This window comes from Anomalospiza imberbis, chromosome 15 (assembly GCF_031753505.1).
Source record: "Anomalospiza imberbis isolate Cuckoo-Finch-1a 21T00152 chromosome 15, ASM3175350v1, whole genome shotgun sequence".
In the NCBI taxonomy this organism is placed as follows: Eukaryota; Metazoa; Chordata; class Aves; order Passeriformes; family Viduidae; genus Anomalospiza; species Anomalospiza imberbis.
The window spans coordinates 10,869,701-10,897,675 of record NC_089695.1 but is presented as its reverse complement, the minus strand read 5'-3'; the positions used below and the strand labels follow the sequence as shown (position 1 = coordinate 10,897,675).

At 42.0% G+C, this 27,975-nt stretch overlaps 3 protein-coding genes across 9 annotated transcripts in view; 2 read left to right on the top strand and 1 right to left on the bottom strand.

Moving 5' to 3' along the window:
- Positions 1 to 3,814, top strand: part of COL23A1 (collagen type XXIII alpha 1 chain) — a 178,211-nt gene extending 174,397 nt beyond the window's left edge. The window contains exon 29 of the mRNA XM_068205849.1: positions 301 to 3,814. Within this exon, the coding sequence (XP_068061950.1) occupies positions 301 to 348 (48 nt within the window). The 3' untranslated portion in view covers positions 349 to 3,814. The remainder of the gene's footprint in view (positions 1 to 300) is intronic.
- Positions 81 to 27,975, bottom strand: HNRNPAB (heterogeneous nuclear ribonucleoprotein A/B). Of its 5 annotated transcripts, none has more exons than XM_068205842.1 (9): positions 27,817 to 27,975; positions 27,425 to 27,706; positions 24,370 to 24,538; positions 24,127 to 24,285; positions 23,581 to 23,712; positions 21,825 to 21,933; positions 21,579 to 21,731; positions 21,416 to 21,500; positions 81 to 4,048 (listed from the first exon to the last, which is right to left on the bottom strand). In XM_068205842.1, the coding sequence occupies exons 2-8, from the start codon at positions 27,667 to 27,669 to the stop codon at positions 21,430 to 21,432; spliced, it is 1,038 nt and encodes a 345-aa protein (XP_068061943.1). In that variant the 5' UTR covers positions 27,670 to 27,706; positions 27,817 to 27,975; the 3' UTR covers positions 81 to 4,048; positions 21,416 to 21,429. The 5 variants fall into 5 exon arrangements, with proteins under 5 accessions (XP_068061943.1, XP_068061945.1, XP_068061944.1 ...); XM_068205843.1 differs by lacking the exon at positions 81 to 4,048 and adding an exon at positions 20,836 to 21,160; XM_068205844.1 differs by lacking the exon at positions 21,579 to 21,731.
- Positions 10,542 to 20,189, top strand: PHYKPL (5-phosphohydroxy-L-lysine phospho-lyase). 3 transcript variants are annotated; one of them, XM_068205840.1, is made up of 13 exons: positions 10,542 to 10,684; positions 12,170 to 12,288; positions 13,054 to 13,213; positions 13,845 to 13,919; positions 14,738 to 14,825; positions 14,920 to 15,036; positions 15,108 to 15,190; positions 15,464 to 15,689; positions 15,960 to 16,114; positions 16,620 to 16,709; positions 16,888 to 17,018; positions 17,436 to 17,492; positions 17,598 to 20,189. In XM_068205840.1, exons 1-12 carry the CDS (start codon positions 10,623 to 10,625, stop codon positions 17,486 to 17,488), a joined length of 1,359 nt encoding a protein of 452 aa, XP_068061941.1. In that variant the 5' UTR covers positions 10,542 to 10,622; the 3' UTR covers positions 17,489 to 17,492; positions 17,598 to 20,189. The 3 variants fall into 3 exon arrangements, 2 of the variants coding, with proteins under 2 accessions (XP_068061941.1, XP_068061940.1); XM_068205839.1 differs by lacking the exon at positions 10,542 to 10,684 and having other exon boundaries at positions 12,133 to 12,288; positions 18,630 to 20,189; XR_011004331.1 differs by lacking the exons at positions 16,888 to 17,018; positions 17,436 to 17,492; positions 17,598 to 20,189 and having other exon boundaries at positions 15,960 to 16,504; positions 16,620 to 16,697.

The following is a 27,975-nucleotide window of genomic DNA, read 5'->3' as shown; positions in this document are numbered from 1 at the left end:
ATGAAGTTAATGGACTGTGATTTCTAATCTATTTGTACATGTTTTCTTCATTTAAAGGAAAAAAGAAGTGTAGATTTCCATTTTTTTTGTTTACCCTGAGGTGTATTTAATTTTGTGTTGTGTGTGACATATGGATTTCATTGCCTGCATATTCATTTTTGTGCATATACAGTAAATGGGTTTTGTATTGTAATTAACTGTGCTGCTAAAACTTTCATTGTGACAAATGAGCTTCAGGTTTTTGGGTCTGACACTTAAGTCACTGTCAGGGAAACTGAATCTGTAAATTCAATTTTGCAGGGACCAGACGGACTGCCAGTAGCAGGATGTTGGCATAAGGTACAGTAACATTAATAATTGTATATCCCTGAACAGGTCCTGAGTAATTTTGCTCCCTGCATGGTGATTGTTTGCACTGCTGCACTTGCTTTAAGCAACAGCAGACATGGTATAACGATACCTTGGGAGAGCAGGATTCCAGCAGCTTCAGGTCTTGTTCCCTCCAGGTCTAGTCTGGTGCTGGGAACACCAAAAACTTGCTAAGCATGACAAATCATTGTTAACACTGTCAGCAGAATGCCTTTTTACAGGCCTGCTCGGGCTTTTATCCTGGCCAAGGAAGCTTAGGAACCACCCATGGGAAGGCTGCACCATGTGCTCATGTGCCTTACTCAGTCCATACCCTCCCAGCTGAGAAGTTAACAATGTCTCTTTGTTGCAGAGTTCCAAACATTTCTTTTCTAACAAAGACTCTTCTGCCATTGTAATTATAACTCACAACCACTGCACTGCCTCCGTGCTCTGATCAGCACCCTGGGTGCAGTGGTCAGGTAATTTGTAGCATCTCATGCACCCAGAGCTTGGAAGTGCTACTGGCAGCCTGGGAGAATGAGGAGAGACATGTCCTCCTGTAAAATGAGGATTTGACCCAGACTTGTAAGAGAATCCTGATTCTCCAACAAGAGTTTGACACTGAAGCTGAGTGGAATTACAAACCCAGCTGTAAACATGTGGTATGTGGACACAGCTGGAGTTAACAGCATGTCACTAACTGATTGCAAACCCTCAGTCAGAATGTGAGCACACCCTTGGTATATCAAAGGCTTTAATTCTGTGTAATTTGTTTGGATGTACCATTAATATTAAAAGAAATCGGAATGCCAATCCTTATAGTATTAACAGTAAGGTTAGTAAGTGTAATGAAGTGAGCATTTCTCTGATTAAAATGTTTGTTTGTGTGTTCTCTTTCAGTGATCACTAAGCATGAAGCACAATATGTAAATAATGTGATATATTTTGATCTCTTTAATTTTTGTATAAAAAAAGGAAAAAAAAAAACTTTTGACAGTAATATATTGACCTTTTTTTATACTGGATTCTGACATTTATGGACTTGGAAAATAATGTAAAGCTCCCAAACCCATACCATTGCATGGTAACACCAGGATTTGCTAAAGATACTGATGACAGTAGCTGAGGATGAACAGTGTTCCCTGCTCATGCTGCAGTGTGAACTAACAGTACTGAGCCAGCCTCGTGTGCCTTACTGCATGAAAGGAGGGCAAAACCTCTGTCCTAATTTGGCTCTCAACTTCATATCTACATTATACATGCACATTAAAAGGGAGAAAAAACCTGGCTGAAAACAAAGAAAAGAAGGATGCAGCCTTAAAAATGAAAGAAGCTGCTGTCTGCTGTCTGGTCAAACAGGAGAAGGATTTGCAACTTGCAGAGGAAACAAAGCTGAGCTCCATCCATCACTACATGCTGTGGGTGTGATGGAAACAGCAATTTTGGGGCTAAACTGAACAACCGTGACTGCCTGTGGTCATTTCCTCTACAATCAAGAGAAACCTTTTTCCTCAAGAGGAAGCACCTCTGGGTCCTGTTCTGGGGTCTGAGCCTGAAGATGTGCCAGCACTTTGTTACTGTGGAACACAAGTTCCCCAGGAAGCCTCTGCTGCAGAATTTCAAAACAGAAAAACCTGGCAATACTTTCAGTGCCGGGAGCTGCAGGACAGGGAAGGCTTTCCTCAAGTCCTTGCTTAAAAAACAGAGCTCATAATGTTGCTCTTGGGGTTCCCAGAAATTGGGAGTTTGGAGTACTTAATTGACTTGGTTTGTGGGGTTCATTTGCTTTTTATTTCTTCTTGGTTTACATGGCTTTAACTGCAAAGTAACTCTGCACTCTCCTCTTATTTTTCTTCACCTTTTCAGTCTCTTTTGTTAAATTATCTCTTCTCAGGCACATCCCATGCAGAGCAGGGTAATGGATAAAATCATTATTATTTTGATATCTGTGTATACCACTGTGGGATCAATTAAAATTGCAAATTATTCCACAGTTCAACATTTTTTAAGATGTTGAAAAAACAGCAATTGTGCAGCAGAGAGCCATAAAAAATATTTCAAAGAGGAAGAAGATGGCTTACAGCCGAGTCTGTTCAGCTTACAATGAAGATCAAGAAGCAACCAGATTCCTTTACAGGGAGGAGATACTTTGTATTAACATTTTTTTTTAACTGCACAGAGAAAGATATACAAATACGCATCCAATGGGTAGAAGTTGAAGCCACACAAACTCAAAACAGTAAGCTGTGGATTTTTATTGGTAGAACTGGTTAACCCTAACCAGATCAGTGATATAATTGCTATCACCTTTATGCCCTTTTAACAGATCATGTCTGGAGGAAATACTCTGCTCAATACGAGTTGCTGGGCTCTGTGCAGGAGTTTTAAGTGAAATCAGGAGCCTGGCTGTAGTATCAAACACGGTATTATGGCTCTCTGTGGCCTTGGTCTTAGAGAATACAGAAGGGAGGCAGATTAGGTGCACTGAGTAGACCCAAAACTCTGTTAAGACTCTTGCTTTATTGCCACTCTCACTGCAGCTACTGCCAGAGAGGGCCTGAGAGAGGGATGTGACCGTCCAGGTGCACCCTGCCCTGTCCAAGCTGACCTAGTGCTGGAGGTCTTGCTCCAATATTGTGAACAACAGTGGGAATGTGCTCTGTGCTCCACACAGGTAGGGTGATGCCTGGTGTCTGTGAGTTCTCATCTGTGACCAGGCTCTGGGTGTCCTTGAGTTATCCCAGGAGTCAGGGCGAGCCTGTGCCCTGCGCTGGTCAGTACTGGAATGGCCACCAAGCTCAGGAGAGGTGACACAGCCTCAGGGCTGTAGGCAGTGCATTTGTTACCTGGTTGGCTGCTCAGGGGCCACACCTACACACCACTGGCTTTGTGGCTGTACTTGGCATCTCTACCAGTTACTCACCATTTCCTTGGTCACCATACAGATTAAATCCATCTTAAATTCAGATCAACTAACAAATCAAGAAACAACAATTATGTAACTCAAAACAGCAATGAAAATGCATTTTATTTACTTCCATTTCATGTTCTCGCCTATCAGTTTTGGTGCAGGGGTTTTTAAAGGCATATGGAGCAGTTAACAAGCTTCCATTGGCCTTTAGTGCTTTTGAAAAACCCCTTTAATATCCCAAATTAAAGCTAAAAAAATTTCTGTGAAAGGTTGAAGGCAAATCTCTCATTGATGTCACCAGGAAGATCTGTATTTGTTCCCTTAATGTACAGTTGTTCTTCCCATCTCCCCCAGTCATCTCCAAACTAAAAGCAGTTCACTATTCCAAACCACATTGTGGGTTTCTACACTCAAATTCCTGCACATGTTGTGTTCATGGAACTTCTTTCAATATCAATGAGAGTTCAGTCCCCAGAATGACTGCAGAAAGCACAAGAATCTGGAAGTGTCCACAAACAATCTACAATGCAGATAGAAAAGTCTTGTTTTACATATGCTGGCAAAAACTAAACAGCTTTCTATCTAGCTCCTACTTGAAGAAGTTTGATATCACTGAAGCTACAAGACAAGCTAACCTCCAAAGCTTATGAAATTATATTAAAATTTATATTTTCTCTGAGGAAATACCCCGAAGTCCTATTATCTTCAGGTAAACAAGTCAGTATTCCGTCTTCAACTTGTGGAATATCCAGTGCTTGTAGGCATCAACTGTGACCACTGCCAGGCCTGCAAAACATTGATACAGAATACCAGAATAGTGCTTTACCCTCTCACCCCTCTGCAAGGCCACCGTCCCCCTCCCAGCACAGAGCCTCTGCTGCCACAGCACCCAAAGCCATTTATTTGTAGTGGAGGAAGGCTGGAATTACCATTCCAGCACGGGAGTGCAGCTGTATCCACCCCCACCAGTGCTACAGCTCAGCTACCAAACCTTTTTGTGATCCTCTTGGGAAATTCCCAGGAAAAGGCCCTTGGTTCTGCATGTACAAAGATCATCTATGCACGTGCAGCCAGTCAGGAATGTTCAGGACATTGGACTCACTGCTCACGTGCAGTGGCTTCTCTGGACTCCTGCTGCTGCCAGTCCCATCAGGAATGCTGGCAGGTACGGATCCTGCTGCACACTGTTGCCAGTTTGGCTATGAGGAACTCCTGTGAGGAACCAGTAGGTCTCCTGGATCTCTCCCCACTCCTTGGGGGTGGTACATCCACTCTACCACCCCCTCGTCACCGAAGGAGCAGAGCTCTGTGGAGAGCAGGGAGTGATGCCCCAGCAGGGCTGGCACTGGCACCTCAAGTCCTCAGCTCAGATTGGTGCACTTGGCCTTTAGACTCTGACAGTGTCCCTGGTCCCTGCCCACGGCACAGAGCTGGACCTCGATGACCTTTAAAGACTGTTCCAAGCCCAGCCATTCTGTGATTATCAATCATAACATTCAGATCAACAGACTTTATTAGAGAAACTATTGGGTTTTGTACTGATTTCACAGAGTCTAAGAAGAAATCTGTTTAAACTTCCATGTGCCTTACACACCAACATATTTAGAAGAGCAGTTGTTAAATCCAGAGCAGTCATGATCTTACTGCAGTCAGTTGAAAAGATGTGCTTTGCTCTGCAAATTCATGCCAGATCAGTTGATTATTTTCTCCTTCCATATGAAAATGTTTATGTGAGTCTTTCTGAATACTTTGTGAATAGCTCACGAAGATAAATTTTACTTCTAGGTAGTACTGGCAGTCTTGCTCAAAACTCAGTCATGATCTCAGCCTTTCACAAAGCTTAGGGAGCTTTTTTCCCCCAGGAAATATCTTCTTTTGTTTTCCCCTTTGGTTTGAAAGAATCTGAGACTGCTTTGCAGCAATTCCAAAAAGCAGCTGAATGTTACCACTATATGTCAGCAGCAATGAAGATGATTGTCAGAGAGGCTGCTAATGCTTACAAAATGCGGGTCAGGCTGAGACTGAGCCACTGATTTTTCTTGATCACTAAAATATTTGGTGTAACTTCATAAATTCATCAATAGACATTCTGGGTTACTGATATTGGGGGAGCCTGAAACTCAGACAAATATATTTTTGTTTCTTAGTTGACAAAACAAAATTCCTGGCTCTAATTTAAGTGCCTGTGAAAGCACGGTGCTTTCCATGAGGTTAAGCCAACCATGTCTGCTGCTGCCCAGGCACAGAGGACACACAGTTTTCTGTAAGGCTTGTTCCATTTCAAACTGTAGCTAATGACCATCTTTCCAGTCACCACCACCATCCTCTCTCTTAACACACTGGAGCCCAGTGGGTTTTGGAATCAAAGCTCCCAAACTGAACCATAAGGGCACAAGAACTCTCTTGAGACCCCTAAAAGGTTTTCCAGCCACGCAGCTCTGCAGGCAGGGCTGCCTTGCCGTGACTCACAGCAAGTGCATTCCGTGACTGAGGCTGGAGCTGCTGCTGGCTGTGGTTGTGTCAGTGCTGGTGCTCCAGGAGTGCTGATGCTGCACCCAACTGTGAGGATGGGAGTGCGCCCTAAAGCTTCTGGGGAGGATGGATTTGGGGAAGAAGGGAATAAGGCAAAAAACCCCCGTGTGTGTAACTCCACAGATGACAGCTTGAGAGGAACCTTGCCAGAGCATGAACCCAATAATTTGGCCTGTTCTGATGGTGACAAATGAGATTAATTTAGAGTTTTGCAGCTCAGTCATGGCTTGGCCAGTGAATTCAGGAATATTTCTTTAGATTACAAAACAAGTGGCAGAGAAATCCTGATCTGACCCCAAACTGGAACTGTTCCCAAGTGTCAATTCATCAGTATTTTAGTTTAAAAACATCATAATCAAGATATTGCCACGTGCTTTGTTTTATTCCCCTGGGGAGTCGCCTCTTCTGTATGCACTGCTTCTGACACTTCCTGTATATATAATGGTGATGAATTAATTTCTGTATGGATTTTTCTCCTGTGTATTTAAAAATAAGAATGTTTCTTTTAATGGTTAGAGACTTTTTGATGTGTTTTCTTTTTAGGAAACCAATACATGAAATACTTAGATGAGCTTTTGTCTTCTGTAATTTCATAAATTTAGCATTTGAAATCCTTAAGCAAACCAGCAAAACATGTGGGAGGTTTTAGCAGTTTAAGACATCCCATGCAATGATGCAAAGTAATCCATGGAAAATGACACCTGTGGTTTTAAGATTTTTATAGTAACCACTACTCTGGGTAAAGTTTTGGTTTTACACTCAGCCAAATATAGCAGGTCTTGGACAAGAATGCAAGAACTCACACTTTGTAATGCACAATTAAATGCACTGATTAAAATAAGTAATAAAAATTAATTAAACTATTAAGATGCCATAAAGTTTCCAGCTTTCTCATCCTCGTAACTCCCCATGCCTGTCGATAAAATACGTGCATTAGGAAGGCGCATGCTGGTTCAATGCTGCCCTCTAGAGGAGACTTTTTTAAACAGAAGCAAATTTTATGCAAATTTTGTGCTGTGATATTGTCTCTTAATGTACAGCACACATGACTTTTGTGTAACTCTACAGTTTGAATAGACACTTGTGAAACCAGGAGTGCATGGATAGAAACTTTAATTTTTTTCCAAGTCTGGTATTTCTTTCTTGGGAAATACAATTGTATTTTCATGTTTTTTCAGTCCCTCTGTTGCCCAGATAATTTACAGCGTTATGCACATATAATCTACCTATATTAGATTTCCTGACACATTTCTATTTTTAAAATTTTAAGCATGGAAGCTCTGAATTATTTCCTTTGTAGGCAATGGGTTTCTCTCTAAGATATGCAAAATATTAATAACTACAAATGATTAAGATATACAAATTTAATATACAAATAGTGCAGGTATGTGGCTGAGTTAAATCAGTGAGTTTGGTTCCAATGTGCTTTAGCAGAGGAAGGAGTGTCCAGAGGTGGAAAGAACCTCAGTATTGCTTTGTTTAATTTGAAACTCGTGGTTTTTACCTGTTCAGGACAGGCTGACATCTGAGCAGCACAGCCAGCCTTGCAGAGGTTTAACCAGGAGATTTTCAAGTGAGAAGTTACATATATGGATAATTTCAAAAGGCCTGTGACACTCTAACTTGCCAAGGCAATCACTGTGGCACACACTGAACCTGGCAACTTTACAGGACAGAGTTTATGTAAGCATATTTCTTAACCCTTTGCAATAGTGTTTTATTTTTTTTTTTTAATAAAATGGAAGGGGCAGAGATAAACATTTGGTCACTCTAGTTAGTCCAGTCTCAGTGTCACTTACTGGAGTCACCTGCCTTTTAAACGTGTCCCCGGCACTGCACTGGACCTGGTTGTAATTAGTTCAGTTAGAAATACTCCAGAGCTCCACTTGGGAGAATCTGTTAGACTGAAGTAAGTAAAACACACTTCCTAAACTTTATTTTCCCTGGTGATAATTTATATTTGTAAGCTAAAAATTGCTTTTAGTACCTTCATATCCCCAGGTGAACTACTGCAACTTTGCCATGTGCTTGTGTCCCATTAGATGGCACAACACAGGAGATGTGTGACTGTTGTGTAACCAGCAGCTAAAGTAAGTGCTGAAAATCTGTCACTTAGATATCAATGGAGGAAGGACTCAATAGATTATATTATTGTATACTACTGTAGAGAGCCTGGGGGAAACCACAGGAAGGCTGGGAAACACGAGTTTTCCATGCATAAGAAGCTGAATTATTGACAAGAGAGTGGAGTAAGAAACACATTAGGAACATTTGTGGTTTTCCTATGACTTAGGACATTGTTTAATTCATTCCTATTTTGTTAAGTTCTGCTAGAAGTTGCCTTAAGTGTAGTTTCATGGAACAGTCACCTCACTTCTGTGTCAGCTCACTTGTGTGGTTCCTTACATAACTTAGATATAAATGAACAGAAACTTAAAAGGGAGGAGACCCAAGTGTCTGTAAATGACACTGAAACCATCTACTGCTTTTTATTATACTGTTAAACAATGTATTTTAAAAGTTCATTTTACAGGAATTTATTAAGTGTAGGTGAGTGCTTATCAAACTTGTATTTCTGCAATTACTTAAAAAAATTACAATCAGGTTTTGCAAAGCAAAAGCACCCATGATATCCACAGAATTTGTACATTTAGCAGGAAAGGTCCTAAGCTGCCATCAGTGCAAATGAGAGCTGGAGCCTGTTGTGTTTGCTGGTTTGTTTCATAGACTGCAGTTTTATAAACAATTTCAGAACAGCTTTTTGAGTTTCAGTTTGATTTTCTTTTTCTGCTATCTTAAAAACAATCAAAAATACTGAATATGAAGAATGTTCAGCCCAAATACCAGTCAAAACTGAAAGCCCCCTGCTTTTCTGCATTACATGACTTTGGACATAGAAATGACACAAAACTAGTGTGTACACAAGCATTTGAGAAACTGTACCTGCTGGTATCTCAAATCTGTATACAGTTTAGAAAAATACATCCAACATGTGCCTTATCTGCCCATATTTGTTTTGAAATTATGTCAATAGAGCTTAATCCTCTACCACGTTATGCAAGTGTCCCTTATTTATGTGAGTGGTTGCACCACTCCAGAAAGGCTGTTCAGAGGAGAAAGGGCTGTTTGTGTGTTTGCAGCTTGCCAAAAATGAGTTTTGAATGTATTTACATGGTAATTTATACAAAACTGGCTAAATCTCTGTATATGACCTTTGAAAAGAAATATATAGATATTAAAATTACAGAAAATGTACTTAACATCTCCATTTGCAAACTTTTTGTGACTTTTGATCATGTATGTGCCACGAAAAGTATTCTATTTACTCTTCTTTGGGGAACAACTACTTTAAAAATGAAGGCATTAATAACAGTATTTCTTATCCATTGTTTTAACATGTTAAAATGGTATTAATTAGTACTACATCATGTATTTCTAGTTTAAAGCTGTAATGGACAATACATTACCTTGAGACCTAAAAAAACTTTTTTCTTGTGCTTTTTTTAATAAAAGCAAAGACTAGATTTTAAAAATGGTCTCTCTGTACAGATTACTTTTACAATTGTGTGAATATGTATAATGAACTCTGCATTTGTAACCAAGAGTAAACTTTCAAAATTGTAAATGTTCAGGTTGTTATTATAAATAGCTAGTAAATATCTTAACCAGACAAGAGTTCAAATAAAGATTAACAGCCATTATTAACTTTTTCTCCACTGTCTTTTGTTACTTAAAACCTGACCTTTATGAAACAATGTAGTTAGACTAAGTTCAATCTAACTTTAAGTACATAGCAATTTGGTTTTGCATTCTCCATATTGCACAAAATTTAAACTGCTCCTGTGTTCATTAATTGCAACTAGAAATAATTAATGGTGGCTATCGCTAGTGAGCAAAATCTGCCAAGTGTAGTTTTTAAATTATCTGTTCCATTTTTCTAGAGTTTTTAAAAGCTGTTTGTTAAGTTTAAACCAAAAGAATGTGAGCATATATTTAGAAGGAAAAACGTGTCATTTTCTAGAATCAAGTTGGAAAAGCTGATTAACTTGGTTATGGAATACAACACCTGTGGTAGCACAACTCGAAGTATCACAGAATCTCCTGTCTGGTTCTTTTTCCTACTTTTCTTTAGGTAATTCCAGTCAAACAGGAATGAAAGAAAGATCATTCTAATCTGATTGACAGCATTTCCTCTTTTAATCTTAACTATTACCTGCTTTAGGATTGGCTCTGAAGGAGTCAGTCAGGTGCCTACCTGTCTGCCACCAACCAAACACAGGGGTAGAACACGTAAAAGGCTGGGCTTACTTCTGCTTTAACAATGAAGTATGTGGAAGAATTATTTCAGTTCTACCACCCTGGCTACCTGCTCAAATTATTTTCAACTGTAAAAGAAACTTCCTCAATGTGTATTTCAAATGAAGAGTGTTATAGCTGTACTAACGTTCCTGAAGAGCCTGTTCCTCCCTCCGAGGTGAGTGGGATGCGGGGCTGGGTGAACCCGAGCAGGGTAAATCCCTGGGGGCGTGTGCTTTAAGGGTGAGCTGCCAGCAGCCCTGCCGGGCCCCAGGGGCCGCAGCCTGTCCCCACTGCTGCCTGCGAGCGAAGCGCCGCGCCGCGCCGCCGGGTCCCCGGGTGAGCGCCTGCCCGCTCCCGGCGCACGCAGGACCCGGGCAGTGCCCGCGTCCCTGCGCCGCTGCCGCCCCTCCCCGCCCCTCCCCGCCCCTCTCCTCCGGCCCGGCCCCGCGGGAGGCGGCCGCTCCTTCCCTCCCTCCCTCCCTCCCTTCCCCCCGCCGGCCCGCGCGGCCCCGCGGGCGGCTCGCTGGCCATGCGGGCGGCACAGCCGCGCTCCCGGCAGCAGACCCTGGCCCTGCGGCGGCAGCTCGTCGGGTGAGTGCTGCGGGCGCGGGGCCGGGGCCGGGGCCGGGGCAGGCGGGCGGGCGGGCGCTGCGGCCGGACGGGACCGGGGCCGGGGCCGAGGCGCGGGCCCCGCCCGGCGGCAGCGCCATCGCGCCCGGGCTGAAAGCAGCGGCAGCGCCGGAGCGCCGCGCCCGCACAGCCCGGTGCGCTGCTGTAATTAACAGGAATTAGCCTGTCTTAACGAGGGGGATTACGAAAGTGCACTGTAAAACCCGTATGATACCGAGTGCGCCTGTTTAGAGTCTAAACTGCTTAGAAAGCGTTTTCTGCGAGCCCGGCGGAGGCACGGCTGGGGCTGGAGGCCGGGCTGGGGCCAGGCGAGGTTCTCGCTCTATTACAGACCATCTTTCAGGAAACTAATTGTACCAAAACCGTGATGGAATTAACAACAAAGGTCTGCTCTTTTTGACAGAATGAGGGACAAGACTCATTTCTAAACTTTCCATTTCCGGTGGTGTTTCAACCAGCCTAAAGAAAGTCTTAATTCTATAGACCATCAGCAAGTATGGCAACACAACTCTTTTATTCAACTGTGGGCATATTTTCATATCATATATATTCAAATCCAAGGCTATTTTTATGTGTTGTATGAATACAAAAGTTGGGCTGAAAGTAAATGCTGAAATTAGAATTATGCCAGTTACATACACCTGAAAAATACTACACTGGGCATTAAATCTTTTTCTGATTTGCCCTGCCACTGGCAACAAAGACCCAGCCTCTGCAAGCACTTTCTTAGCATCTTTTGAACAGTTAGGAGACGCTTACAAACCCCCAACTGTAAGATACCAGTTGGGTATGGATAATGAAGCACTTTCTTACTTCACCATTGTCCTTTGTCATCCTTTTGACAATGGTTTTGTATTTATTGTCAAATTATTTCTGTGTAAGCCATCTTTTACTAAATGAAGTAGGGAAGTTTGGCATTGCCCTTCAGTCTCAAATCTCTGCAACTCCTACTTAGGCAGATGTGCTTCCATTTTACTTGTTTGGCAATTCATTTAAAAAGTGAAACAAAACAAATGCACTTAAGTAAACCCAGCCTTATAAAATCACTCGGTGTTCCAGCTATGATTAGTGAAGCTTTAACAGTCACCTGCAGCAAACTATCTGGAAAATCAGGATGTTGGCAGGAATAGCAAGAACATAGTAAGAATAGAAAGAACATAGCACAAGGTAAGAGACAGAAGAACAAAAAGGGCAGATAGCACAGACAGTAAGGAATTGCAGTTAAGACAGGATGAAACTATAGAGGCGAGTCCTACTGCTGTGGCTAGACCCTAGAGTAGGATTTTCAGGTTTTTTTTCTGTTAATCTAAGAAAATTTGAGTACAAGGCCTTTGGTTTAGGGGCCAAAAGCAGGATGACTGTGCCAGCAAACAGGAGAAATGCCTTTTACCAGTAGGATAAACTAAACTCACTAAGATTTATTTTGCTTTCTGATGCTTGTCATAGCTCTTCTTGCAAGCTGTTTTTTCCTAATGATCCAGTGAAGATCATGAAGGCAAAAGGCCAGTATATGTATGATGAGAATGGGAGACAGTACCTTGACTGCATAAACAATGTTGCTCACGGTAAGCTGAAGTAATGGTGTTGGATGTTATCTGATGCTGTGTTTTTTTAAGCAGAACAAAGAACAATCAGTACTTTTACTGTGGTTGCACTGTGCTGGGGGAGGGAGTGTTTAATTGGAAAAGTGGAAGGAAACTTTCTTGAGTGTGTAGTTTGGGGAATTACAGTGTTTTTGAATTTGGGTGTGTGAATGTGCTTTCCAGACTTGCTTCCTGTCCTGTCTTCCTAGAAATATGTCTAAAACACGGATTTTTTTCCCATGGAAACTCAAATAAAGCACCTCACTGTAAAATGAACAAGTGACATTTTGTTGTTTTTGTAAAAGTGACTGTTAAGTGTACAGTCACAGAACCACTGCTCAGTGTGGTGCCTTAATTGTGTATAATTAAGTGACTGCTGCTTTCTTACAGGATTTGAAATCTCTCTAACTTAACCCCTACCAGGGCTACTAATTCTTTGATAGTAAAGCTTACCTGCACCTTCCCAAACTCCTGAACTGTGTAAATGCCTAAATCCAAGCATCAAATCAGACACTATTTGTTTTAGCATATCAATTTCCAGTACTAACTACAAACCTTGAATACAGTAGAAGGCAGCTTCAAACTTTTTGAGGAGCACAAAAATATTTTTACAAGATGTACCATTATTAAGGCCCTACTAATAATATCTGTGTACTATTAGAGAAATATTAGTGTTAAGCTGGCATATGAATGAACACCATGGGTAATAAGAAGAACTCTCAAACCACTCTCCACATTCTCTTGCAGTTGGACACTGTCACCCTGATATAGTAAAGGCAGCCCATGAACAGAATCAGTTGTTAAATACAAATTCTCGTTACCTTCATGATAACTTGGTTGATTATGCAGAGAGACTTTCAAAAACACTACCTGAGAAATTATGCATCTTCTATTTTTTGAATTCTGGGTAAGTTTGGTACATTAGAATTGATGTTGAGGCTTTACTAGGTATATACAGACAAGTACACACTTTCTTATCAACAACCAGTTTCAGTCTGGTGTGGATGACCAGATACTGACAAAAACCAGGACAATGGGTTTGGTTCTGCAAGCTCTCTACCTGGGAACTAAACTAGTTTAGTTTAGTTTAGTTTAGTTAACTCTTTATTTAAGAAGAGTTTTATTCTATTTGTAAGAACTTGGACCACAAACCAGTAATGTAAATACTTGCTGTATTATTTTCTTGTCTGATTTGCCTTCTGATTTGACAGTTATTCTCAAAATTAAATTTAGGAATGCATTGCTTCTCTTGGTGGGGGGGGAGGGGGGGACTGGGACATATTCTTAAGGAAACTTCATATGGAAGAAAAAAAAAAGCCAGATTGTTTCTGAAGAAGTTCCTGTACTGTGGCTTTTTAAGATGGATTCTGTTCTGGTGAACAGTCCTACCTAGTGAGTGCTGATTACTAAAGAATTTGTGCACAACATGCATCAAGTTCTGTCTGTTCTCTGCAGACACAAAGAGCAGTGCAAGGGAGGTTAGATTTCAAAATTCAGGATATCCACAATGAAACAATTACTGAATTTTTCCACTGTAGATCTGAAGCCAACGACCTTGCCCTGAGATTGGCACGGCAGTACACAAAACATGAGGATGTTATCGTTTTAGACCAGTGAGTACATTGGCAGTTTGGGGGTACAAGGCTCAGTTTTGGCCCATGGTCAGAGCATTTCTGAAATCCTCCTGTAGTAGAAAGACTGTAACCAGGAAGCTGAGGGAAGTATTTTTTTCCCTTTGTTCAGTATTTGCCAGCCCAGCCTTGAGAGCTGTGGTTGGGCTCTCCAGTAGTTGACAGCTGTTGACACACTGGAAGGAGACTAGCAGTGGCCTGCCACAATGGGAAAGGAGTCATAGCAGTGAGAGGTGCTGGGTTTGTTCAGCAGCAAGAGACAGCCAGATAGATCTCACTGCAACTACCACTGTCTCATGGGAAGGAGCAAAAAACGATGGCTGCCAGGTGTGAAGATACATGGTGACAGGAAAAAATACCTCAGATATAAGTTCAAACCTGAGGAATATTTTGATGAGACATAGTAAAAAAAGTCTTTTGCCATGAAGGGAGTCAAATACTAGAACAGGATGCCTACAGTCACTGGAAACTCCATTGTTGGAGGATATTCAGAAATAGGCCCTTCCCATTGTTCTGCAATCTTGTACTGCTCAGGTGTTCCCTGCTGTGATTCCAGTCACTGGTGCAGGCAAACCAGTGCTATTTCCTGTCCCTCTGCATCCCTTATTTAAAAAAAAAATCCAAGTAGCACTGAGCTTATTGATAGAAAAGAAACTGCAGAGCTGTTCTCAGCTTAAGTTACTGAATTTCCTACCAGGTGATAGCAGCAGCTGGCTACTTTTTACTATTTGGAATGCTAATACTAAAAAACTCTTGATACTGAGAAAATTACTGTTTAGTTCTGCCAATTGTTTTTTAAGTGCTTACCATGGACATCTGACATCTTTGATTGACATAAGCCCATATAAATTCAGAAATCTAGAAGGACAAAAGGAATGGGTCCACGTGGTATGTACTTCAGCCTATATCTACCAATTACTTGTCAATTGAGTGAAGTTGTTTTTATGATATATTGAATATAGGATACTGTTCTTTTGCATAGGCTCCTGTTCCAGACACATACAGAGGACTTTATAGAGAAGACCATGAAGACTCAGTAACAGCCTATGCTGATGAAGTAAAAAATATTATTGAGCATGCACATGAGAGAGGCAGAAAGGTAAAACAAGGACAAAGAGCTTGCTCCACAACTTTCTGTATTGTTTTCAAACATTTTATGTTCTGTTTCAGATTGCTGCATTTTTTGTTGAATCTCTACCAAGTGTGGGTGGTCAAATCATTCCCCCAGCAGGATATTTTCAGAAGGTTGCAGAGTAAGTGGTCATAACTTAACGTATTTGGTAAATAGATAATTCTCTGCCTGCTGTAGCATAGAGCTTCATAGGTAGGAAATTACCCACGCCTTCATGTTAGAATGTGAACTTTGTATATGGCAAAGATCTGCTTATAAATACACAGTATACAATATAGGCTTGTATTCATTTGTTTCCTCAAAGTTTGCAAAGTAACACTTTCTGCATGTTCCTGAACAGTAAATTCTATGTTCTCTTTCCTTTTAAGAGACAATCCAATCTGTTATGTTACAGGCATGTGCACAAGGCAGGAGGTGTATTTATTGCTGATGAAATTCAAGTTGGCTTTGGCAGGGTTGGCAAGCACTTTTGGGCATTCCAGCTTCAGGGAGAAGATTTTATACCTGATATTGTCACTATGGGGAAACCAATAGGAAATGGGCACCCACTTGCTTGTGTAGCAACAACAAAAGAAATTGCAGAAGCATTTGCGGCCACTGGAGTAGAGTATTTTAATACAGTAAGTAAACAGTTGCCCACTTCTGTAAAGGAGTCTAAGGATTAAAATTAGATACTCATGCTGTGTTTTTATTAGTATTTTCCACATAGTAACTAAAGAGGAACTGTGTTACTATACTATTTTTATCTGTGTTTCTAGTCTGTGAGTCTATGTTTTTTGCTCCATCTGATAAAAGTAATAATATGCTACTTGTATCACTGAAGTTGCACTTCCAGTGACATGATTTCATCTTTCTTCCCATGGTTCTCTGTATTCCTTTCCTGGGCTCAGTTTGGTGGGAACCCTGTTTCATGTGCCATTGGATTAGCTGTGTTAGATGTAATTGAAAAGGAACACCTTCAGGCTCATGCCACAGAGGTAGGCAACTTCTTGATGAAGACACTCAAGGAGCTGCAAATCAAGCATCCCATCATCGGTGATGTCAGGTATCAGTGCCTTATTTACATTTTTAGTTGCTTTCTCTTTGGTTCAGGCAATCCAACAGATGTTGTTTTGAGAAATTAATTAAATTTTGTGTTTTCAGCAAAAATAAAGAGCCTCCTGTACAATCAAGTAAAACAAACTTGAGCTTATCAGCAGTCTCACATACTTTGCCACTCTGGGCCAGTACTGTTTTATCAATTTATTAGCTGCTAAAGGAGTTCACTTTCCTGTTTTAACTCAAAGCTGAAGTGCACATGGTACAGAAGTGATGAGCTAGATGGAAAACAGGCTTAACATCCTGTCCTGCTATGCCCGTGTGAGCAGACAGAAGTCTGTATTACTACATTTTTTCACAACAGCAAAACCTTCTTCTACCAGTAGCCAAACATCAGGTAATTCTCATGCAGTGATGGCCTGGTCTTAAAAAAAATCTCATTTTTAGTTCACTTTTAGTTCCTTCCTCTGACACTGACTCTGACAGACTAACTGTTTTTATTTCTGTTACAGAGGTTGTGGCTTATTCATTGGAGTGGACTTAATCAAAGACCAAGGAGAAAGGACTCCAGCCACAGCAGAAGCAGAGGATTTAATACAGAGGTACAATCATGGAGTTTCTCAATGGGAGGGGTGCGGCAAGCTAAAATACAATCAACTGGCCAAAACTGACAGCAGTCGGTGTAGGAAGGCACTGTGTGACAGCCTGCAGGCTGGTGTTGGAAGTTTTTCTGAGCTACATGCAGAGGTAAATGTAATTCTTTGTTCTTGCTCTTTCCAGACTTAAGGAAAAATATATTCTATTGAGTACAGATGGGCCAGGAAAAAATGTGCTGAAATTCAAGCCCCCAATGTGTTTTAATATGGAGGATGCAAAATTTGTTGTGGAGACAATTGACAAAATACTAACAGGTAAAAAAATTATCAAAACCCTTAAAAATAGTGGGTGGTTGCTGAACTTTCTTGAAGACAATGCTGACCTGCTGAGCTTGATTTTCAGATAATGCTAAAATGGAGCCAAGATGGTAAATGCTGAGCACACAGCCTTCCCTTCTCAGTTATTCTGTGCTGAAGTTCCCCAACAAAGCTACTTCCTCTACAGATGCACATGTCTCTTAGAACAGCTTTTCTCTGGCTGAGGTTTGAGTGTTTAGCTTATCTGAACAAGCACAACTTGTAAAAGAGGCCCACATGTTCCTGAAAGCCATAATCTATGTACTTTGCCACTTAGCTTTTTATACAACTTCTACACACTTAGCATTAAGAAAGTTTGTGACTTTTTTACACTAAGTCATGGCTTTTTAAAGTTGTTGTTTATTCTCTCTCCAGATATGGAAAAAGAATGTCTGAACCAACAGGAAACACCTATTTGGTCCACCTGAGCAGGTATTCCCTATAGTTACCCAGAACCATTTAAAAGCCAAGGTTGCTAAACATAATTTCACAAGCACTGTCAGAATAAAGCTTCCTCAGAGATGCTTTTACTCAAAGGTTGCAGGAATTTCTGGGGATCTCCAAGCATGGACCACATATCCAGCATTCACAACTGCCTTCCATCAGTCTGACACTCCCAGCAACAGTGTGTGCATCACTTGTTGTAAGCAAGGGCCAACATGTCCCAGACATGCCTGTCTCTAGAGCATGCAAATGACTGCACATCCACACAGAGCTTTTCTGCTTGCTGCTCAGTGCCTTCAGGCTCCAGCCAGAAGCTGGTCCAGCTGCATAACCACTTCTCAGCAGATCTCCCCATAAGTGTCATTTCAGGTTCACAGCTGGCATCTCATGCTTCAGGATCCATTTACCCCTAGACACAAAGTTTGTGGGTATCAGAGTAAGACTGGTCTTGTTAAGTCTTCATAGTCTTGTTATCTCTTCATCTGTTGAGGTCCCTCAGTAGGTTGCCAAGAGAACATCTAGCTGCAACTCAGTTTTGCTGCACACTCATGAGCACAGTGTACACTTACAGTTACCACCTTGGTAACAACATCCTTTGGTACACTTAGTACTTCTTCAAACTACTCTAAGGAGACAACCAGCTGTTTAGATGAACTCTGGATAGCTGGGCAGGAATGCACCTAACATGGTCATTGTGAGCAGTGTAATTAGTGGCCTCAACCACCATGAGATTCACAGTGCTATGGCCCTGAGCTAAGGAGAAATGTTTTTAGTTCAGTGTATATTAGTATAGCAGGCACAAGAAAAATGTGTTAATATTTTATTTAGCAAGTTAATGGAAAGACATACAGCTGTTTATACTACTTATTCTTAGGAACAGAAAGATTACTTAACAGTGCCAGTGCAAATTAGAGGCCTAATGACTTAATGTACTTATCTGTGATCTAAACTAAGCAAGAAAAATGCCTTTATTTTCTACAGGAAACCAAGAAAGTAAAAAGCCTCTTACTAAGTACAGTACTAGTAAGACACTTACATATAATGTAAGCGAAAATGAGGCAATGAAGTAAAAGTATCATTAAAAGAAATTACAAAAAAACCCATAACATTATTTTCTTTCCATAGGTTTCAAACAATGTTCAAGATCTACTACTAAGAAACATTATTCTGCTATAATAATGCACATTTAATCTTCATCCTAGCATGTCTTAGACCAGATAAGTCACCTTTGATTTTTCTGATTTCATTTATCTTGTTTTTAGTAAAAGCTCTAGGAGAAATAAATTTTACAAGAGCTTGTCTCAACTCTGGCAGTGTGGAATTGGCTTTTATTTAAAACTGATTATAAAGGAGGATTTTTCTAATGGCCACTACAAAATACATTTTCTAAATTTATGCCCTTTCAGGTTATGACTTTTTCAAATTAGGATGAGCCAGTGGCTGTTCTGGTATTTTCAAGTCTTCAGCTACCTATGCAAACACCATTCCAGGTGCCAGTACACCCAGTCCTTCCCAGGACTCTGATGAGTTTCAGCAGCCAGTGTCAGAACAAGGTCCCTAAGTAGCACTATATTCAACACACACTCTCTCAAGCCACCAGGTTAAGTCAAAAACTTCAGTTCCAAATTCCTAACATCAAACACATGAAGGACAGACAGCTGAGGGCCATGGCTCCCAAACCACTTCTTACAAACATAGTCTGTCCTGTAGAAATATCCAAGTAGGATTAGTAAATTACGAGTAGTTTACAGCCATAAGCAACAACCTTGTGCACAAGCCTTTACTTTCACCAGGCAGTTCTTTGTATCACAAACTTTTCATGCAAAGAAGAAAGGGAAAAAGCCAGCTCTGCATTTAAGTACCAGTATCCTCAGTTTCTGCCTAAGGCCACATCACCTGTTAAGGAAGCATTACCTGAGCACCTACTTACAAGAACCACCACAATAACACCAGCTGACAAACTCTTGCTAGGACACTACTAGCCAGAAGGACTGCAGCACAATGGTCCTGGTATCATGCAATTTTCCCACTGGAGAGCCAAGTGCTTGCTAGAAAAATATTCTGCTACCCCTTATTTCACAGAAAAAAAAAATTTGAAGTATGTAATAAAGTATTTAAATTTTAAATCTTGAGACAGTAATACTTCTAAATACTGTATTCATTTGTTTCAGTGATCTGCTGTTTTTTTATTTGCAAGTTGGGCTGGAGGTTACATGGTCCAGCTGTAGAGTTGTCAATATAAGATTTAAAACCTGATTTTTAAAAAAAAAAAAACTTCCACCTAACACCAGAAGAGTCTTTACAGACTTCTAAACTTACAAGCAAGTTTTTCTTTTCAAAGACAACCAGCAGGGAGCAGCAGATTATATTCCATGCAGAAATAGCTGCATCCCTTGGTAAAAAAAACTGGAAAGGTCACTAGTAACACGTCTTTGTTTTTTGTCTTAAGTTACTTGGTTTGATTCCACTTCCAGGTGTTCCTTGTTCAAAGAAAATTTGTTATAAGAAAAAATATTGCCAGATTTTAGCTTTAAAAGAAGATTGATACTGAATTGATCACTGCAACAAAGATTAAAAGTTTACTTTGTACGGCAGAGCTTGTTACTTATATTCTGCAACAAGACAGGCAAATCACATGACAGTTACTGCCTTAAAATAGCAGTAAACTAACAGTAAAGTCAAAAATGGAGAGTATTACTAGCTGGTCACTCATCTCTAGACAAAGAGATGTTTTTTCCACCCACAAGTGCAGTGGAAGTTCTTTTAGCCTTTTCTGTTGTACAAAAAGGCTGCAAAAATTCAGACTTTGCATTGGTAATTTAATGTCTGTCCAACCTGCCTTTCAAGGCAGGTATATACAGTCTATTAACAACTTGCAGACAAGTCTCAGACTCAATACAGTGAAATATGGAGGAAGTGCAGGCCGCTTTTTGCACACCTCTTGGCTGGCTCCTTCAATGCTGTCCAGACTCCCAAGCCCTACATGGACCCTACAGCTCTGGCTCCTCCTAGCAGAGCCCAAAGCAGACACCACTACAAGTTACTGAGCCTCTGTGCTTGCCTAGAGCAGAGCCACCAATGTCACCAGCACAGCCCCACCACAGCTGGGGCTTCTCACCTGAGCTGTCCTCCACAACCTCCAGGCAGAAATGACAGCAGGTTTTAGCTGCCACTTAACTGCAAGTGAGCACAACTACCAACACGGCCTTCTAGTTTTAAGATTAAAAACATTTAAGCACAACTCAATCTATCAAGTACTGCCATGAACTAAGTTCTGGGAACAGGATACTGGTGTTTTACTAACACATGAGCTGAAGAATGGCACAAGACACTAGATTACGCCTTTTTTATTTCAAAAGCTAGGATAGCTTCCATATCCATGTCATGGTGAATCAGAACACATGTAAAATACCTTACAATACATTAGATTCCAAAAAGGTACCAAAAAGTACATTAAAATTAACACTTCCATTACAGGAAATGTATGACACAAAAACAATACAAAATAAAAAGGTGGAAAGTGACACTGGTTCCCTAAGATGCATCTCATTCTGTACAACTGGAGTAATGCAGAGTCCATAGTTAACTCCAAGAGGCAGTCCCTAGATGCAGAGCTGCAGCTTTAAGCAGACCCTCAAAATCAGTTTCAGTTTAACCTATTAATAAAATCATTAATTAATATTTTCAGCAATGCTGAAAATTACACACCACACTGTCTAGACAACTAGTTATTGGTAAGTATTAAACATGTAAAACATTTCCAGGGAGCTCTTCCAAGTAAGATGCACATTAAACAGGCCATAGAAATTTATTGTAAAGTTAAATTTGGTACAGAACTGAAGTATCCATCTACAGCATTGTATACAAAACCTATGCAGTCATTTTCCAAAAGAGACCATGCCACTGCATACCTGAATAAGTTTGATCAATATGGCTTGTAGTTATTCTGATGACCACCACGTCTTGGTGTCTTCCCATAATTTGCACTGCCTTGACCTATGAACAAGAGAACAAATGCATTAAACTGCTAATTAGTTATGCTTGCTTATACCCAATACAGTTCTCTTTACTTACTGTAATCATAGCCTGGTCCATATCCATAATACCCATATCCTGAATAATCATAGCCTCCATAGCCACCATAACCTTGCTGATAGCCGTATCCTTGATTCCCATAACCCTGGTTCCAGTAATTGCCATAACCTTGATTCCAATTTTGACTTTGAGCTATAGAAGGGAAAACCATCCACAAAATCCCATTTTAGTACACACAACTTATTTAGAATGTGTCCATACTAAAGTAGTGTGTGTAGTACTTACCGCCGCCTCTTCCACCTCTGCCTCTTCCTCCATAGCTACCTCTTCCTCCACCACTACTGAACTGTTGCTGCTGGTACACTTCTTTTGGCTGTGCTACCTTAATCTCACACTGCAAATAAAAAAAAAAAAAAAAAAAGGAAGAGTATGTAAAGTGTCTCAGAGCAGCATTGCCCCACGTGAGCACCTGGAGAAGCCAGAGGTTCCTCTGGAGGCAAAGGAGGTGTACTTGCTGTGCTCCTGGTCAGGTGAGCAGCACTAATGCATATCCAGGGACATCTGATTTATTATGCCACCTGGGCAAAGGTAAGTCACTGTCAGCCTTTCCAAGAGGCCGCTGCTTTCAGGGCATTTTATCCTGCCTAGTCCCTACCATCAGTTTCACCATGAAAGAGGTGCCGAGGCCATCTCTCCTGTAGGAGACACAAGGCTGCCCTCTCACCTGGCACAACCTCCAGGACAAGGCTGCTGCTATCAGACTGCTTCACCTGACCTGCACTGAATGAACAGGATTCTGAGAAATGCACCAGAACGAGTTTTCCTGGCAGCCACTGTACACCCTACACACTGTGTATGTGGATGGACTGTACCATACCCCTAGCAACACCTGAAATCACCATTTATCAAATACTGACAGGTAAAACCAACCAGAACTGACATTTCCAAGACAGGTTCCCAGGCTGCAGTTCAAGCTGTCAGCCATTCGCCAGGTTCCTGGATCTGTGCACAGTCCAAGATTAAAGCCACTATGCTGCAAAAGGAACAACAGCACCTGAGTAAGCCTGGCTTGGAGTCCTTTACCACAGGACCTTTAAGGTAATCTGCTTTTTATTATCTATGGCTATAACGCAAAAACAAGTCATAGATATGATACAGAAGTTTCTCAGCTCTCTTGGCATTTAGGCATTCATCTCTCCTGAAAACAAACTTCACTGCTAACCACTGTCTTTCCCACTGCATTAGGTTTGCCAAAGTTTGTTCTGGATTGTGTCAAGACCAGCCTTAAATGAAATGCAATCCAAGTCAGTGTCAGACAGTACGACCCAGTGTAATAAGGCTCTGAAGTTATGTGGTCAGCACTGGCCTCAGAGCAAGAGAACAAGGACACCTCATTTGCCTCCAGTCTCTCTACATTTGTTGCTCCATGAGCCTGTCTCCATTAGCTATTCCCTCAGATGAGCAGTCAGCTGGTCAGAGCACCTCACACCACCCTTACGAGTAGCTCCCATAACTAGCTGACCAAACACGAGCTTCCCTAAGTGTACATTCACTCCCTGGATCCTTGTAGTGGGTTTACATGGCAAGGTTTGGGGAACAGGGGGGGCTGCAGAAAGGAGCTTCAGAGAGAAGAAAGCAGAAGCTTCCCCCCAGCAGACAGAGCCAGTTTCAGCCAGATGCTTGCAAAGTTAAGCATCTGCAAGGCTTTCATTTATTCAAGTGCTGAAAATAGGCATTTACCTGCTGGAATGGCTTACACTGATACACAAGCCAATTTCTCCACATGCATTTAATGAATGCAATTAGATACTTAATATACAAAAGGCTCTAAAATAGAGCAATGAAAGCCTTAAGTACGGTCAAAGAGCTTTGGTAGCCCCTGTGACAGAACTTAGGGCAAAACACCGACCGCTATGGTAAACTTTAAGCTGTCCTTATTGTAAAGTTGGTACTTTGACACAAGAGGTCTACAAAAGCCTTTTCAGGTTATAGATGTACAGGTATTATCCTTGGACTAAGAGTTGCAAGTCAGAATTTCTACCTTGCTTCCGCTGACGTTATGGAACTTCTTCTCCAAAACCTTCTTCACTGGATCCTCTTCCTTGAAAGTGATGAACACAAATCCCCTCCTTTTGTTGGTCTTTGGATCCATTGGCAGTTCAATTGCTTCAATCTGAAGATGTGAAATACTATTTTCAGATTCATGTTTTAGATGAACAGTTAAATGCACAGAAATTGGGGCAGCAAAACTGCAAATTTTCTTTTTATGCATTTTATGGAACACCAAAGTTGCAAGCCTTTCTATGCTAACAGTGGCTTTCAGATCAAAGATTTCCATTTTACAACTCTTCAAACTGGTTTTAACATCAGCTAAAATGCTTTGAGTTTAAGACAAGGGTCTCTAACTAGCAATGGAAGCACCTAGTGCAGTAAGTGCCACCTTTGCTCTCAAGTTGGGAAACTTCTGGATGTTACAGAAGGCTTGATACATCTGAAGTTCACTTACTTTGAAACTTGCAAATTATTAATAAACTGAACAGCAACTGGAGACTATACTTTCAGAGTTTACTAAGATACCATTACACACCTCTCCAAACTCTCCAAAGTATTCCCTGATTTTCTCTTCTGTAGCTTCTGGGTTTAGCCCACCAACAAATATTTTCTTCACTGGATCCTTTTTCATTGCCATGGCCTTCTTGGGATCAATTAGTCGTCCATCTAGTCTGTGTTCTTTCTGTTCCAGAACCTAAAAGACAGTTTGGTATGATTAACTCAAGCTGAAAAGTTTCCCCTAGAAGTTAAGTATCAAAAATATTTAGCTTAAATTCACCTTTTCAACACTCCCGGGTTCTTTGAAGAGAATAAATCCAAAGCCTCTGGATCTTCCTGTGTTAGGGTCCATCTTTATCGTACAGTCGGTTACCTCACCAAATTTGGTGAAGTAATCTTTCAAGTCTTTTTTGCTTGTATCCCAACTGAGGCCACCAACAAACATCTTCCTGAAATTTCAAGGAGAGAAGAGCTATTCAGATTCAGGAAGCACTAGAGAAAAGCACAGTAAGATGCTCAGTGGTACACACCTCAGCAGCATTGTCAGAACAGGACTGTCTGTTCCAAGTGCAACACCTGCATCTTATCAAAAGCTGCTGATATTACGGGAGTGCACAAGGGTGGGCTTCTCCCCCTCTCTTTTTGAGGGAAGGCCACAATGCACCCTGCCATTGTTTAGGTGATATAAAAAAAAGTAAGAATAGCCTGAAATAGTCCTTGCCAGTAACTTATGTTCTTAACAAAAGTATTCCATCATTTGCAAGAAAGCAGTATTGATTGTCAAGTACTGCCAACTCAGTTCTTGCAAAGAACTTAGGATCATTCCTACTACTCTGAAAGCATTCAGCAAAGAATAAGGTATCAAAAGGCAAAGTATTTGAGCTCTCTTAGGTTTTGGTTAAACAGCTGTAAAAATTTTAGTCCAGGCATCTGTGACCTCCAATAACAGTCACATACAACAGATGGGACTTTGGACCTGCCTTAACTACTATGTTGTGCACTTCTTCCTGCTTAGTTACTGAGTCTAGCTCTGTCTTCATCAGTACTACAGGAGTCTCTCCATTCTCAGTCTTTAATTCCAAGTAGGCAGATACAGTTCTTCCCTGCCCACTTTCCCATACAAAATACCCTCTGAAGGAGGATATCTAGCTCAAAGCACTTAATTCAAGGCACAGTACAGAAGTGAAGCTAACAAACAAAACAGTGATAGCAGGCAAGAAGGCATTTTTCAAATGCTTCACTTCAAACAAAAACATTAATAACATGGCTGCATTTTCTATTTTCATAGTTTCCAAGGTAACAAACTCAGCTTTTAAAAGCATTTGAGCCTTTTTATCTAACTATAGACTGAAGCAGTTTAAGTTATTACTCTTGTTTGGAGGCAACCTAGATTGGCACTAGAAGGTAGCAGCACTTCAGAAATTAAACTATACTTAAATAAAATTGGCTTTTGGAGTTTGTCTAACTTTGTAATAATTGGCATCTATTTACATTCAAGAGGAAACGGGGTAGGGGAAACCTTATGTGGGTTTTTCCCTTTTTTTCTTGAACTGGGTGAAATCATACCCTTCTATCAGCTGAAGTCAAGTTTTTTCAGCAGACCACGCTGTGCACTCTTGCTGAGTGCAGCAGGAAGCACCGGGTTCAAATACAGCGGGTGCTTCCTGCAGCCATTACAGCAGAGCCTTGGAGGATCGAAGTTTATCCAGCCTTCCAATAATAGGTCAAAGAAAGGGGCTTGGGGGATTCTTTCCCATCCCAACAGCTGACTGCGGCTGCTCTAACCTGACAGGCTTTCCACAGCACACCCTGTCATCGCTGACCACACTTAGAGAACCACTTAGAGAACGATCAAGAGATTGGGGGATGACAGGAATTTGTCTGGAGGCAGTTTTGGCCACTTCATGGCATTGCCACATGCTAAACTCACCTTGTACCACAGCACACTTTGCAATTTACAGTGCTTTGTTTTGTAACTGGTAAAACTGATACCTAATTTAAATAACACAATATTTAGAACTTTTGAACCTTTGAAGCCAAGACCAAAATCGCTGTATTTGGCTTTTCCCTCAGATGCCACATAAGCAGGACAACTGCACCCTTAATAGGCAGTCATTTTCCCTCTTGAGTGTATTTGTGCAGCTAAATTGAAGCTTATTTTAGCTCCTAATAAAACACTGTAAAATCAGTGCCTTGGACAGCACTACATTCTTCACATAGGTCAATCCCTCTGAATAAGTGCTTTTCTAAGAAGTTTCATTTCACACCGATTTGGGTCTGAAGCTTGTTCATGAAAGGAAAATACTATCACCGTTTTTCAGCATAAAATACTAAAAACAGTAAAGAAAAATTCGTACAGAGCTAAAAGGCCTAGTTCACAATCCTTCTAGTGTCTGCAAAGAGTACATCCGGCTCCAGCTGGTGGGAAGCTTGTGCAAGTGTTACTCGCTCCTTTATAGTCAAAAATCTATTACACTGGCTTCAGCCCTCTGTTTAACCTAAGGGATCTGACCCTCTGGTTCAGAGCCCAGCAGTAACAAAGGGAGTTCCAATTAAATACATGGGGTAGCCTAATAACAAAGAAAATGTTTCTTTGTTATTTTCTAATAACAAAGAAAATAACCGAGAAATAACCACGTAATCTTCGTGTCAATTACGTGTGTTTACGAACAGACCAACAATAATATGAAAGAAATTCCTCTTATATACACAAGGATTACGCTACCACAGCACAGAGAAACTACACTGACTCCTCCAGAAATCCCTTGCAAAACTTAAGGCATTTTCTGACAATGCTGCAAAGTAGCACACCAAAATAGCTCTTACCGATTCAAACACACCGCGCATTATCTCAATCGTGCTGATTTTCCCTTCACTTCCCTTAAAAAAATACTTAGGTTAACCCCGCTGCCTTCCAAGGCCAGGATTATTTTTTATGTGCTTTACACAAAACATTCACATTTACATCGACGCCAGTGGCGATGGGCCGTGCGATCCCCGCAAAGTTTCAGCCAGCCCCCCTCCCCATCAGAAAGCAACTCCTTCCATCCGCCCCTTTCGCTGAAGAGGGAAAGGATGAAGAAAACGCGGGAGAGGTAAATCCCCTTCCATTTTACAGCGGGAGAGGGCAACAGCCCCGCTCGGCGCCCCTCCCCCAGCCGCCACATGGCGCCAACAAAAGGCAGCGCCAGAACAAAGGAAGCGCTGGTGCTGCAGGGCCCCGGCTCGGCGGGGCCGCTCCCGCCGCCCTCCCTGCCGGCCCGAGCGGGGCCGGGGGCGCTGCCGCCGCAGGGCCGCGCCGGGCCCGGCGCTCCGCACATGGCGTCCGCGCTTACCCCGCGTCCTCCTCGTTCTTGCTGGCGTTGATCTGGTCGCCCTCGGCCCCATTCTGGCTGGCGGCCGTGCCCGCTGTTCCCGCCGCTGGGCCGGCTCCCGCCGCCGCCGCCGCTCCCGCTGCTCCTGCCGCTCCCGCCGCCGCAGCGGCCCCGCCGGTCTCGGCCTGCTGCTCCCCAGCGCTCTCGGCAGCTTCGTGCCCGTTCTGGGTGGCGCCGGCCGCTAGCTGCTGCTCTGCTTCCGACATGGTGCCCCGTCCGCAGAGGCAGAGGGACGAGAGACGCCTGCGAGAGACGAGCGCGGGTCAGCGCGGCGGCTCCTCCCCGGCCGGGCCGGTCTGATCCGGTCCGATCACACCCCTCCCCCTTCCCGCCGCCATCCCGCTCGTACTCACTTTTAAAATCCGCTCCCGATAAAACCCGGGCTGACCGAAGTCTAATTAAAACTGCCCCGGCACTGGTGCTGGAGCCGATCCCGCTCCCCGCGGCTGCTCCGCACCGCCGCCACCGCCGCCTCCCCCTCAGACACGTACTCGGGCCCGCGCCCGCGACGC